The 12,068-nt window shown below is 47.0% G+C and overlaps 1 protein-coding gene across 4 annotated transcripts in view; it reads left to right on the forward strand.

Annotated features, from left to right (window-relative positions):
* AKAP8L (A-kinase anchoring protein 8 like) overlaps nucleotides 1-12,068 on the forward strand; it is a 28,720-nt gene continuing 16,652 nt past the window's right edge. Inside the window, exons 1-6 of one of the 4 annotated variants that reach the window (XM_072947492.1) lie at nucleotides 1-143; nucleotides 4,873-4,947; nucleotides 9,091-9,123; nucleotides 9,433-9,490; nucleotides 9,593-9,673; nucleotides 11,553-12,006. In XM_072947492.1, coding sequence (XP_072803593.1) covers nucleotides 8-143; nucleotides 4,873-4,947; nucleotides 9,091-9,123; nucleotides 9,433-9,490; nucleotides 9,593-9,673; nucleotides 11,553-12,006 — 837 coding nt within the window. In that variant the 5' untranslated portion in view covers nucleotides 1-7. Of the gene's footprint in view, nucleotides 144-1,254; nucleotides 1,355-4,872; nucleotides 4,948-9,090; nucleotides 9,124-9,432; nucleotides 9,674-11,552; nucleotides 12,007-12,068 lie in introns of those variants that run through there. The other 3 variants (XM_072947490.1, XM_072947491.1, XM_072947493.1) reach the window with 3 other exon arrangements.

Below are 12,068 nucleotides of genomic sequence, written 5' to 3' on the forward strand. Positions count from 1 at the left end.
CGAGCCAATGCGGTCGGGAGGCAGGGCTCGATTGTGTGTAGAAGGGGCCGGGGGTGATTGTTGCCGCTATCGCTGCGTTGGATTCGTGGAGCAACCACCGGACTCCTCGGGTGCAGTGTTCGCTTCCGCCATGAGCTACACAGGTGGGCTTGGCAACGTAGGGGGTCGGACTCCGGGTGGGGAGGGACGGGGATGTGCCAGAGTTGAGCCGGGCTCGTCCGCACCTCCCCCGGGGCTTGGACAGTGCCCTTTCTGCGGTCACAAAATGGCGCCGTGGGCCCGTCACTTCAGTTTTGCGCCCCTCACGCCTCAGTTCTCTGCTCTGGCAGCCTTGGTTCTCGGCTCCTGGCCTCCCTAAGTCTTGATTTCTGCTGCCTGTGTCCATGGGCTCCGGCCTCAGTGCCTGAGTTCTCGTCTCCGTTTCCTGGCCGGACCTCCTGGGCCCTCTTCGCCCTTTCTCAGGCCTTGGCCCTTCAAATCGGTCAGTGGACTCGGCTGCCGTCGCCATTGCCATAGTCTCCCCCGCGCAGTTTCCCTGCAGAATGCCGCAACTGCCCGCTCCACGGCCGCCTTTGCCTGCGCCGGGCCGGGAGAGGTGCCAGGCCCCACGGGGGACGAGTAAATGTATATTCGAAGGGTTCAGGATGTGGAGGGAACCTTGGGTCCTTAGGGGCTGAGCCTGGGCCTTGGGAGGGATGACTCGCTTTCATGTTAACTCACTCAGCATCTGTCAAATTCGTCGCGTCAGGTGCTGAGTAGGCACTGGAATACTGACAAGAATTTCTCAAGCATTTTATAGAGGAGGGCAGACCATAGTCGGCAAACAAATGAACATGGTATATATTATGCGTTGGTCAGTCCCCTGAGGGGGTTGCTGTATTACGTGGGGTAATTGGAGATCGCTAAAGACGCACATTTGAGCAGAGACCTGAATGGAATGAGGGCTTTAAGAATATCTGGCCCAGGGGGCCCTCAGCATAGAGACCCAGGTGGCAGGAACTGCCTCGCTTGTTTAAAGATCAGCCAAGGAGAGCAGTGGGATTTGAGCAAAGGGGAGGGTGAATGATGAGATTAGAGAGGGGGCCATGAGATATGCTTGGATGATTGCAGATCATCCCTGGATGAATTCAAAGGCTGCCTGGGTTTGCCTTGGAAATAACTGGTGTGGCTTCTCAGCCAGGAGCCTCCCCCTTGATGGGGTTATTGCAGGCTTGAGCATGTGTGGTTGCCGGGTAACCTGCATTCTACTTGGAATGTTTAGGACTGAAAATGGAACCTGACCCCCTGGGGCTCTTCCATAGTCTGCTTTATATTGATCTAGACAAGAAGGTGATGCCAACCCTCCCTACTCCAGGTCAGAAGCTTGGCAAGAACCCCAGTTTTTTAAGCAACCATCTCTCAGCCCAGTGGTTCTCAACCAGCGGCAGTTTTGCCCTCCAGGGGACACTTGGCAGTGTTGGGAGACATTTTTGGTTGTCACTTCTGGGGATGGGGGTGCTACTAGTGCATCTGGTGGATAGAGATCTGGAATGCTGTTAAATATCCTTCAGTGCACAGGATGGCCCTACTATAAAGAATTATCTGGCTCCAAACATCAGTAGTGCCAAGGTTGAGCAACCTTGCCCTAGCCTTTCTGTGCCATTCCTGGTTCAGGAGATTCTGTGATTTTTTAGGGGCAGGACTGCTGAAGAAACCAGGAGATGAATGGGTGGGTGCTGTGGCATAGCTTAATAATGGAGCATTTATTTTTATAGACAAGGAAGTTGAGTTAGAGGGGTCGCTAATGACCAAGTCTGAATTTCAACTCCACTTCTTGTAGGCTGTAATTCTGGGTTTGAGTGGGCACTGAGGTAGCCAAGCTAATGAGTTAATGATTAGTTTTTCCTTGATCTTGATCAGCTGAAAACCACACAGCGGCTTTATGAGTCTTTCCCTTTTAAGAAGCAGACCATTAAAACCAAAGGCATTTTAAGTCACATTTCAGACAACTATTTGCCTTTAAGGAGAAGTTGTAGGAGGCTTTGAAGCAAACGTTACCATTATTACTAACTATGGTTAAAATAATATATCTTTTTGATGATTTGTCCAGCTTTTGAACCTAGTTTCTTTATGTATGTTTGAGAAAGAAGTTTCCATCTCTAGCACTAAGGGCCAGATTGGAACAGTGGAAAAACAGGACAAAAATCCAGTTTCAGGCCTTCAAACAAAGGTCTGAAATGCTACCAGTCTTTTCATAGGAACATTTGTTATCTCACATAGTTTCTGTGTGTTAGGAGTGCACAAGTGGTTTAGCTGGATGTTTCTGGTTTGGGATTTCTCATGAGGTTATATTTTGACTATTAGGACTGTAGTCTTTCAAAGGCTTTACTGGGCTTTGAAGATGACTCAGACTCATGTGACTGACAGGTTGATGCTGGCTGTGGGTTCCTAACCATCTGGACCTCTCCACAGGCCTAACAGAGGGTCCTCACTACATGATGGCTAGTTTCCCCGAGAGTGAATGATCTAAGGGAGAGCAAGGAGAAGCCTCAGAAGTCAGACTTAGTCATTTCTGCAAGATCTTATTGGTTAGACTGTCCACCTCTATTAGTTTGGAAAGGGACAATATAATGTCAGGAGGCAAGAATCACTGGAAGCTGTCTTGGATGCTGGTTACCCCCAGATAGTAGAGGTTGGAGGCAACCTAACTTAATTCCAGTTGTCCTCTAATTTTTGTCACTTTCTATCATTTCCTCAAAGAATCCTCTTCTGAAAAAAAAAAAGGAAAAAATAAAACTGAGAAACTTTGTGTAGTTTTGAGTGAAAAAAGATGTCAGAGGGGCTGGCCAAGAGGGAGGGGCTGTGATACATAGTTATAAATCTGGGACCTGCCCTTTCACTTTACAGGGCCAAAAACTTGCTTATTTTATTTTTTCACTCAGAGCTTATCAAGCTGGTAAATTGAACCAAGAAGATAATTATTTCTGAGTCAGACAAGAATTTATCCATAAATGGAGCATAATTCGCTAAAGAAGGTCCTCCCCTGGAGACAATATTGTGGAGCAGTATATTAATGTGGGCAGGACAGAACCGGAGCAGAGGTTGCCATTGAGCTCCAGAGCTTTGACGGATTGTCTTTCCTTTTTCCCAGGGAAGTGCAAGGGCCCCTCTCCCCTGAATACACAGATCTTTTGCTCAGTAGTTTTTGTACCATGTCCCAGTATATATTCCTGTCAGCATGTGATAGGTTCCAGTTGCAGCTGCAGTTACATACAAACCACATTCCCTAAAGTCTGGGGCCATTTTGTCCCTGGCCCTACTGCTGAACAAAACAGGTTTCCAGAAGCTAGTTGAGTTAACAGTGGGAAAGGCTAGTACTTTTTATACTGTGAGGCTTCCCTACAGGTGAACCATCTTTGATTGCTTTCAGTGTTTCTTACGTACAATTATTGATCATCAGTACTTATAATTTAGGACTTTCAGGACAGTCCTTGGTCCCTGGAGGGAATCCATTCCAGTGTGCCCTCTTTAAATAGGGAAGGTAAGAAAGATTGGATCTGTATACTTCTGGCTCTCATTCCCTGGTACCTAGTTCCCTCCTCTGGGAAGTAAAGTATTGGTTCTCTGATCCTTATTTGAAACTGTCGGAGCTCTGTATGTTTTGGAATTCCGGCTTGAGAGGACATTCCACAGCACCCGCACTGGGGTCTGGGGCAGCACCTTGTAATTAAATGCTTTATGTAAACACCAAATGAAGTGAAGAAAGAGAAAAAATGTCCTCACAGGTCAGTTTTGCCCCCAAATGATTGTTGACACCACATTTGAGGAGAACACTTGGTTTTCAGGCGTTTTGGACTTTGGGATTGCCGGGTAAGGGATCTTGGCACTGTCCCTTTCGCTGGCCGTGGTGAGGATGAAGCGAGATAATGCAGCTAGAGCTCTTAGTGCCCTGCAGGGGGAACACTTGTTCAGTGTTGGCTGCTGTTGCTGTCATCTTTGTTACTGTGGTCTTAAGAAATGAACTGGAAAGACTGTCAATGAGTATGTGAGTGCCTACCCAGGGAAATGCACTTGGTGTATGCTTTTGTTGTGAATAAGCTGCTGGAGGTGCTGGCTTTGATTTTTAGGTTATTAGTTGGCTCTGATGAGAACAGGCAAATACTGCTTTTTATGGTACCTGTCATAATTTCAGTGCTAAGGGTAAATCATTTTAAAAGTATAGTTTTAAAGATAGCATCAGGATTCATCATAATCTGTTGTAATCAGCATTTAAGAGCAGTAGTTTCTGGTAGAGGTTCAGATTTTCCTTATTTGGTACTAACTCATTTTAAGTTGAGAAATAGAATGAAAATTGAGAAGATAGGAAATAGTATATATACGTATATGTCATCTATAATACTTATTCCATATAAACTTGCTAAGCCCAGGTAATTACATTTAAGAGATAATTATAATACACACATTTTTTAATGGGAAAACTAAAAGTACAAAGCTGTTTTGGTTTCAGATTTGGGGGAATGGAAGGGGTATTAATTGTCTTAACATTGTTCAAAACTAACCCCCCTCATTTTTTGAATTGGAGCTCACCTTTCAGTGATTTGATAAAAATATTTTCCTCATTTAACTGAATAATTTGGGTACCTGTTTATCAAAACAAGATACTGGTTTAAAGGTTTAAAATTTTTTATCTAGTTCTGACATAGCAAGTTAAACATAGCCTGCCTTTCATTGGTTAATATGTCCTAGAAGTGTTATTAAAATATTCAGAAGCTAGAGTTTTTGGCGGCTTTCCAGTGAGGGGAGGGCCTACCAGCCAGTCTCCACTGAAGAGTAGTCTTAGGTCATTTTCATGCGGCTTTCTGGGGAATTTAACCACACTGTACATATGTTTAGGCTTTGTCCAGGGATCTGAAACCACTTTGCAGTCGACGTACTCAGACACGAGCGCTCAGCCCACCTGTGATTATGGTAAGTGTGGGTTCCTGGGAACTGGAGAGTGAGTGCTTTTCCTTCTAGTGGCAGAGCAATCCCATGTTTTCTTAGTTGCCTTTGACCTTGCTGTCATACAGTCTTTTCCAAATGTAAAGTTGATTAAAATGGTGTGGTGGGCTGATGGAATAGCTGGTACTTCCCTTTGGGGGCAATTATGGGAAAGATGTCTGTGTTTTTGAGCAAGCTGGAGTTCTTGGGGCTGTAAATATTGGTTCCTTTGACCCTTTGACATTTTGTTAGAAATACCTGTGGTCTGTGACAAACGTCTGTCTTCAGAAAATCCCCTTGAGGGTCTGGAAAGGAGAGTGGCCAAAGTCCAGAGGACTGTTCTGAGCAGAAACCAAGCCATTAACTTAGCCCTAGGGTAGTGCATGGGACCCCTGTGCAGGAGAGGCGGCCTGTCTGAATCTAGCAGGCGTTTATAGACACAGTCAGACCATCTCAGGTCAGCGGGCCCCTCACACACAGGGTTGAGGGAAAATTTCCCGTTGATTTCTCAACTGTGGACAGAAACACTAAATCTCTAATTCAGAAGCAGCCACTGGACAGGATCCATAGATGTTCTGTTGGTGTCCTTCAGCAGCCCAGAACTGCCAGTAAAATTAGCCCTTCTGTGGTCTGTGATCCTAGTTGTCCGTCAAGAAGGAGCCCCCTTTGGAGTTGGTTGCTGAGATGGGTAATTGGTTTTACTGTCAAGGTCTTGGGAAAGACTGAGCCTACAGTCACATTCCCTCAGTTGTCACTGATTAAGTAGACATAAGTAAGCTCCCCGGAGTATTAGCAGATAGTCCCAGCGGGAGAGGGAGACTTAACATGTTTTGAAATTGAGTAAGGAGGTGGTTTGTAAATGAGGAAAAACTGGTTTGCATGGCTTCTCTATCCTGCCCTCCCTGCCTCACCACTTTTCAGTCATAGACCCAAACTGCACATCTCTTTTGAATTATTTCCCCTCGGGTTTATATATTCTGAGTACAGGCTTTTTAATCAGATGTATCATTTGCAGATATTTTCTCCCAGACTGGGGCTTGTCTACTTACTCTCTTATCAGTGTCTTTTGAAGAATATAAGTTCTTCATTTTGATTAAGTTCACTTTATCAATCTTTTCTTTAATAGAGCATGACTTTGGTGCCTAACCTAAGGTCACAAAGACTTTCTCCTAAGCTTTTATTTAGGTGCTTCATAGTCTTAGGTTTTATATTTATTTTATGATCCAGTTTGATTAATATTTCTACCAGGTGTGTGGTATGGGTCAAGATTCTTTCTTACCTTTGTTGAAAATTTGTTGAACATAATATGTGTGTGTCTCTATCTGGACTCTAATTCTGTTCCATTGATTTGTTTGTCTAAATTTCCTTTAGTTCCACACTGTCTTAATCACTATAGTAAGTCTTGAAATTTGTGACTGTGGGTCCTCCAGATTTGTTCTTTTTCCTAAGTTGACTTGGCTATTCTAGTTCCTCTGTTTTTGCATATAAATTTTAGAATCATCAATTTCTATAAAAATTCCTGCTGAAATGTTGAATGAAACGGTCTTGAATATATAGGTTTATTTGGGAGAATTAAAATCTTAACAATATTAAACCTTCCAGTGCATAAGCATAGTATGTCACTTCATTTATTTGGGTCTTTGATTTCTTTCATTAGTGTTTTACAGTTTTTTACACACAGATCTTGCACCCATTTTGTTAGATTTACACCTAAGTATTTCATGTTTTTGGTGCTATGGTATATGATACTTTAACAGGTTCCATTTGTTCATTGCTGGTATGTGGAAATTTGATTGATCTTTGTATATTGACCTTGTAATAAATTGCTAAGCTCATTCACTAGTAACTCTTTTTTTGTAGATTTTTTTGAGTTGTTTTGCATAGACAGTCATGTTGTGAAGGAATAGGAATGGTTTTACTTTCCTTCTACCTTAAATTGCAAGAATAATATAACAACATTTAAATAACATTTTGAAAAACAGTCAACCAAGATCCCACCATTTTAATATTTACCTTTTGTCAGCATACTTATTTTAGGTAGTTGAGTAATTAATACGTGGCTAGAGTTGTGTATCCTGTTTTGCTTACTGTTAGAAGCATTTTCTTGTGCAATAAGGCTTGGTAGATTGTTTTATGATGCCTGTGTGATATCACTGAGAAGGGTGGCTATAATCTGATTAACTGTTACGATAAAGTTGAACATTTACGTGGTTTTCTTTTTTTGCTCTTAAAGTGTTGTCTGCTATTACCATCTTGTTTTCCTTACTCTCTTTTTTTACCCCCTTTTTAAAAATTAATTATATCCTCAAAAATTCTCTTTGTCAACCATGGTCTACTCCCCTCTGAATGGAAGTGAATTCTGATGTTCCTTTGCAAGGGTCAGGTCTTAGGGAGTCCTCAAAGAACATAATATAGAAAAAGATTTCCCCTGAAGGGTCCTGTCTGGGGAGCCCATCAGGGAGTCTGAGTTGCTCCAGGCCTAGCAGGTAGCACATAGGAAGTGCTTGCCTGAGGCCCTGTCATAGCAGCCGCTGGCCTGTCCTTGTGCTTACAGTTAACGCTCACTCCTGCTTCCTTCTGCTTCCTTACTGCATTCTGGCAAGTCCTCAGCAGCTGAAGCCAGGTGTGGGGCAGGACCATCATAGTCTACCCTCACAAGCATGGCCCCAACGGGTCTGCCTTTGCCTCCCAGTCCTGTCTCTTTTTGAATAGCTAGTGTCCACTGTCCTGGGTGCAAACAGGCATGTGGCCAGGCTCTTGTTAGCTGCTGAGACTAAGTGTGTGTTATTCCTTCTGTGGCTCTGCCCGCGTCTCTTCTTGCCTGTAAGAACACCTCGTTTGCTGCTCACTCACTCCTTACATGATTTCCAGCTGCTGGCCCTTGCTTCTCTATTTAGCGTGTCCTTTAATACACAGTGCTCCAGGCCTGAGGAGTGCCCAGGGCTGCAAGCCTCTGTTCCGTGCACTCTGAGCATGATAATTGTTGAATAAGCAGATGGATGAGAAGCCTCTGCTTTGGTTTCTCCAGCTGAAAAGGATTTTTGCTTTGTGAACTCTCGCATGCCCTTGGTTCATTAAAATAGTGGTCGTCCAAAGTTCCTCGTTGGCTTCAGACACCTCCCCATTCGTTTGTGCACCGAAGGAGGAACCTAAGCGTAGGACCTTGACCTGCCTGCCCCACCCCTACCCCTGTTCACCCTGGTTCGTCTTCTCAGTGTATACACTCTTGCTTTCCTGTGGCTGGATTCTGCTGTTCATCACACTGCCATCTCACTGAGCTTTGGTCTCCTGCCCTAGAATGAACACGGCCTGTCTGTAGGGCAGAGACAATGTGGAGTAGAAGGTGACTCTTGGGTCCCACCAGAGACACTGTGAAAATGGTCACCTGTTTTCATGGACTCCCCTGGGGAGGAATTGTGTCTGCATGACTCAGCTCTCACTTGGCTTTCCACTTTTTCAGTTCTCAGTGGCTTTATGTGTCCGAAGGAATCAATTTTTTAAATATGCTGTGATAAAATCCAAGTATTTAGTTTATAATCCAGTTTGTTCTCTCAACAGCTTTTTGCAAGCTAGGAGCAGTGTCTTGTCTTTCCCTGTGCTGCTGCATTCCAGCTCAGCACACTCACACAGTTCAGGGACTCGGTGATTCCCCCTGTTAAGGCAGACATATGTGGAACGAGGGTGGTCAGTTTCTCTGCCCCAGATGGCTTTGTCAGGTGACATGAGTGATAATTTCAGAGTGGATATGAGCTCTGCTGAGCTTCTCGTACAGCGTAGGGTCTGTGTGAGGTGCTGGAAACTGCTCTCTGTCTCTGATTGTTGCTTAGGGGCAGAAGTAATCTTCCAATTCTAGGTTTTCAAGGAAGGGATATAGGAGCCTAATTCCTTAGCGGAGAGAATTGGGAATGGGAGGTTCCTTAAATAGCAGATGGTCAGAGTCACAAAAGGTTGAGCACCAGGGTGGCAGGTGGCCTGGGTCATTTATGTAGTGCTCTCAAGCTCAAGGCATCTCGGTTAGGGGAGGTTCAGTCTCCTGTAACCACTCAGGTATTGGGAATCATTGTCTTTGTGCCTGAATTAAACTCTTGTATTAAGCAATTGTGGACGTAATTGCCCTTTTACTTTTTGTAGGATATGGAACTTGGAACTCTGGGACAAACAGAGGTAAGTATCACTCCCATGGTCACTCTCCTCTCCCTTGGGATTGAACTGGTTGATTTTTTTCTGCCACTGCCCAGCTTAGCCAAGGTTTCAGGGTAGGGGGTTGCCTTTGGGGACCCCAGGTGCCCTGGGGCCAGCTCCTCCTTCACAAGAGGACTTATCAGAATGACTTGGGCCCACCCAGCCTTAGGTGGCCAGGGTCCTCGGCTTGTCTCTGTGACCGAAGATGTTCTTGTCTCTGTTTGTCTCTCTGTCTGCCTCTCCTTGCCCCCACCATCTTGTCTGTCTGTCTTTCTGTCTCCCCCATTGCAGGCTACGAGAACTATGGTTATGGCTATGGCTATGGCCAGGATAACACCACCAACTATGGGTATGGTATGGCCACTTCAAACTCTTGGGAAATGCCTAACTCTGACACAAATGCAAACCCTAGTGCCATGGGTAGCACCAGTGCCGATTCCGTTTTGTCCAGAATTAACCAGCGCTTAGATATGGTGCCGCACTTGGAGACAGACATGATACAAGGAGGCGTGTACGGCTCAAGTGGAGAAAGGTGAGTGGGCACCTGCCTAGGGGCTGAGGCTCTGCAGGGTCACCTCTTGACCATTGTCCCCTGACATCTCCCTCTTCTGACCTGCCTCTTGTGTCTGCTTTCTCCTCCTTACTCTGCTACTGGGGCTTCCCAGAGACTGCTTGGGGTCCAGTGCACTTTCTCTTCTCTGGCCTGTGACCCCTCTTCCCTCCATCCTCACCCTGCTGCCTGGTGATGAGCCTCTCCTCCAGCTTGTTGAGGGAGGATCAAGCTCAGACTAGGCTGGCTTCAGTGTACCTGCCGAATGGCTCTTCTCAGGAACAGTGTTCAGTGGTTCCTCCCTCTGGAGACACCCATTTGAAGTCCTTGTGATACTTTATCAAGGCAGGACAGATTGGAGTGGTTGTGAAGGATGGGATGAGCCTATGGGACTGATCACAGCCAGCTGGGCCAGTCCACATGAGGGGCATAAGGGACACTTCCTGGCCACCCTTTGGTGTTTTATAAATGTGTACCTGTTGAGCCTCAGAAGTGCCCCCGTGAGGAAGTGTTGATGTCTCATTTTGCAGATGGAGAAAGTGAAGCACAGGCAGGTCACACCTCTTGCCCATAGGCACCCAGGAGTGAATGGTGGAGTTGGGCCTCCCACTGAGATCTGTCCTACCTCATAGCATTATGCTGTGGGTATTTGTTATTGTCTGAACTGGTGCTGGCCCAGGAGTTCTTGTACACTACTGAGGGCTTTCAGTGAGGAGGGCACTCGTATTTCTGGCACAGGATGGAGTGGAGCGGCCTAATGACAACTGACAGATGGGGGAAAGCAGAGATTAAGGAGGAGCCTGGCCAGGCACTGGTGGGGCCACTAGAGGGGAGGGTGCCAAGGAGACTTTTGCTTGCATGGGCTCTGTAGTAAGCAAAAAGTTGGGTGGGGAGACCCAGCACACCCCCTGCCCTTGTGCCCAGCAGTCATGGTGCTTGGAGCTGAAGCTATGAAAGGCAGGGGTTGACTTGGGCTGGCATTGTTGCTGGTGCCAGCTGCCTTTGTACCTTCTTGCAACAACCTGGAGCCAGAGAGCAGGGCTGAAGTATGGAGTGGCAATTGGGTAGCACTGGCCGCTTCTCTCACAGCTGCTGGTGCTTCTTGACTGCCCTGCTTTGGCAAGGAGACATGTGAGGTCTGGGCCTGTGGGCTGCAGCCATGATTAGAACAGCTCTCTCTGATGCCCTCTCTTCCCTACACGGAATATTTAGCTTGCCTTCCCAGTTGCTTTGTAAGGTTTGATGCCCTGTCCTGGGCTCCAGGGTTGATAAGAGCTCATCACAAGAGCTCTTTTCTAGTCCCTGGGCAAGCTTGCAGTGTCTTTCATGGCAAACATTCCTCATTTTATCTTCCTTTTCATTTTGAGTGGTGAAGGCCTTGGGAGGCATTGTAAGTGTCTCACGGGTGTTACCAGCCCCAGAAGACAAAAATTCATGTGCTAGACCGCCCATGTACTGCAGGAATCTAGGGTGCTTGCCTCTGCCCCCGAGGAGCATGCCATGCGTGGCGTTGTGGCTACTGAAGACACATGCACATTTCCTGTTGGCTATGGGCTGTGGGCTGTCTCTTCCCCTGAGATGTACTTCACTCTAGTTTTCAGTACTTCTTAAGGTTCTCAAGCTGGTGTATGGCCACATGCAGGCTTGGGGATATCAGCGGAGGGACCTTTCCTGCTTCTAGAACTGTGTTCCTGAGAGGCCTTTTAATTGGCATTTCTGAACATTGAGCCTCCATGATAGGGCGGGGTAGATGCTGGTGTGGGGCTCCCTATCCCCAGGACAGGGAGGCTCTGGGGAAGGCAGGAGCAGTAGGGTGATGGGACCTGAGGGCCTCCCTGATGCTTGCCACCTGCCTCTGCAGATATGATTCCTACGAGGCCTGTGACTCAAGGGCTGTCCTGAGCGAGCGTGACCTCTACCGGTCGGGCTATGACTACAGCGAGCTTGACCCTGAGATGGAAATGGCCTATGAGGGCCAGTACGATGCCTACCGCGACCAGTTCCGCATGCGTGGCGGCGACACCTTTGGCCCACGGGCTCCGGGCTGGGCCCGGGACTCCCGGAGTGGCCGGCCAGTGGCCTCGGGCTATGGGCGCATGTGGGAAGACCCCATGGGGGCCCGGGGCCAGTGCATGCCTGGTGCCTCCCGGCTGCCCTCCCTCTTCTCCCAGAACATCATCCCTGAGTACAGCATGTTCCAGGGCATGCGTGGCGGGAGCACCTTTCCTGGTGGCTCCCGCTTTGGCTTTGGGTTTGGCAATGGCATGAAGCAGATGAGGCGGACCTGGAAGACCTGGACCACGGCTGACTTCCGGGTAAGTGGAGGAGGGCTTGTTGGTCTGTGGCTGAGCAGAGGGAGGGGCCTGGAGCCACCCAC

The sequence above is a fragment of the Vicugna pacos genome, chromosome 22, assembly GCF_048564905.1.
Source record: "Vicugna pacos chromosome 22, VicPac4, whole genome shotgun sequence".
In the NCBI taxonomy this organism is placed as follows: Eukaryota; Metazoa; Chordata; class Mammalia; order Artiodactyla; family Camelidae; genus Vicugna; species Vicugna pacos.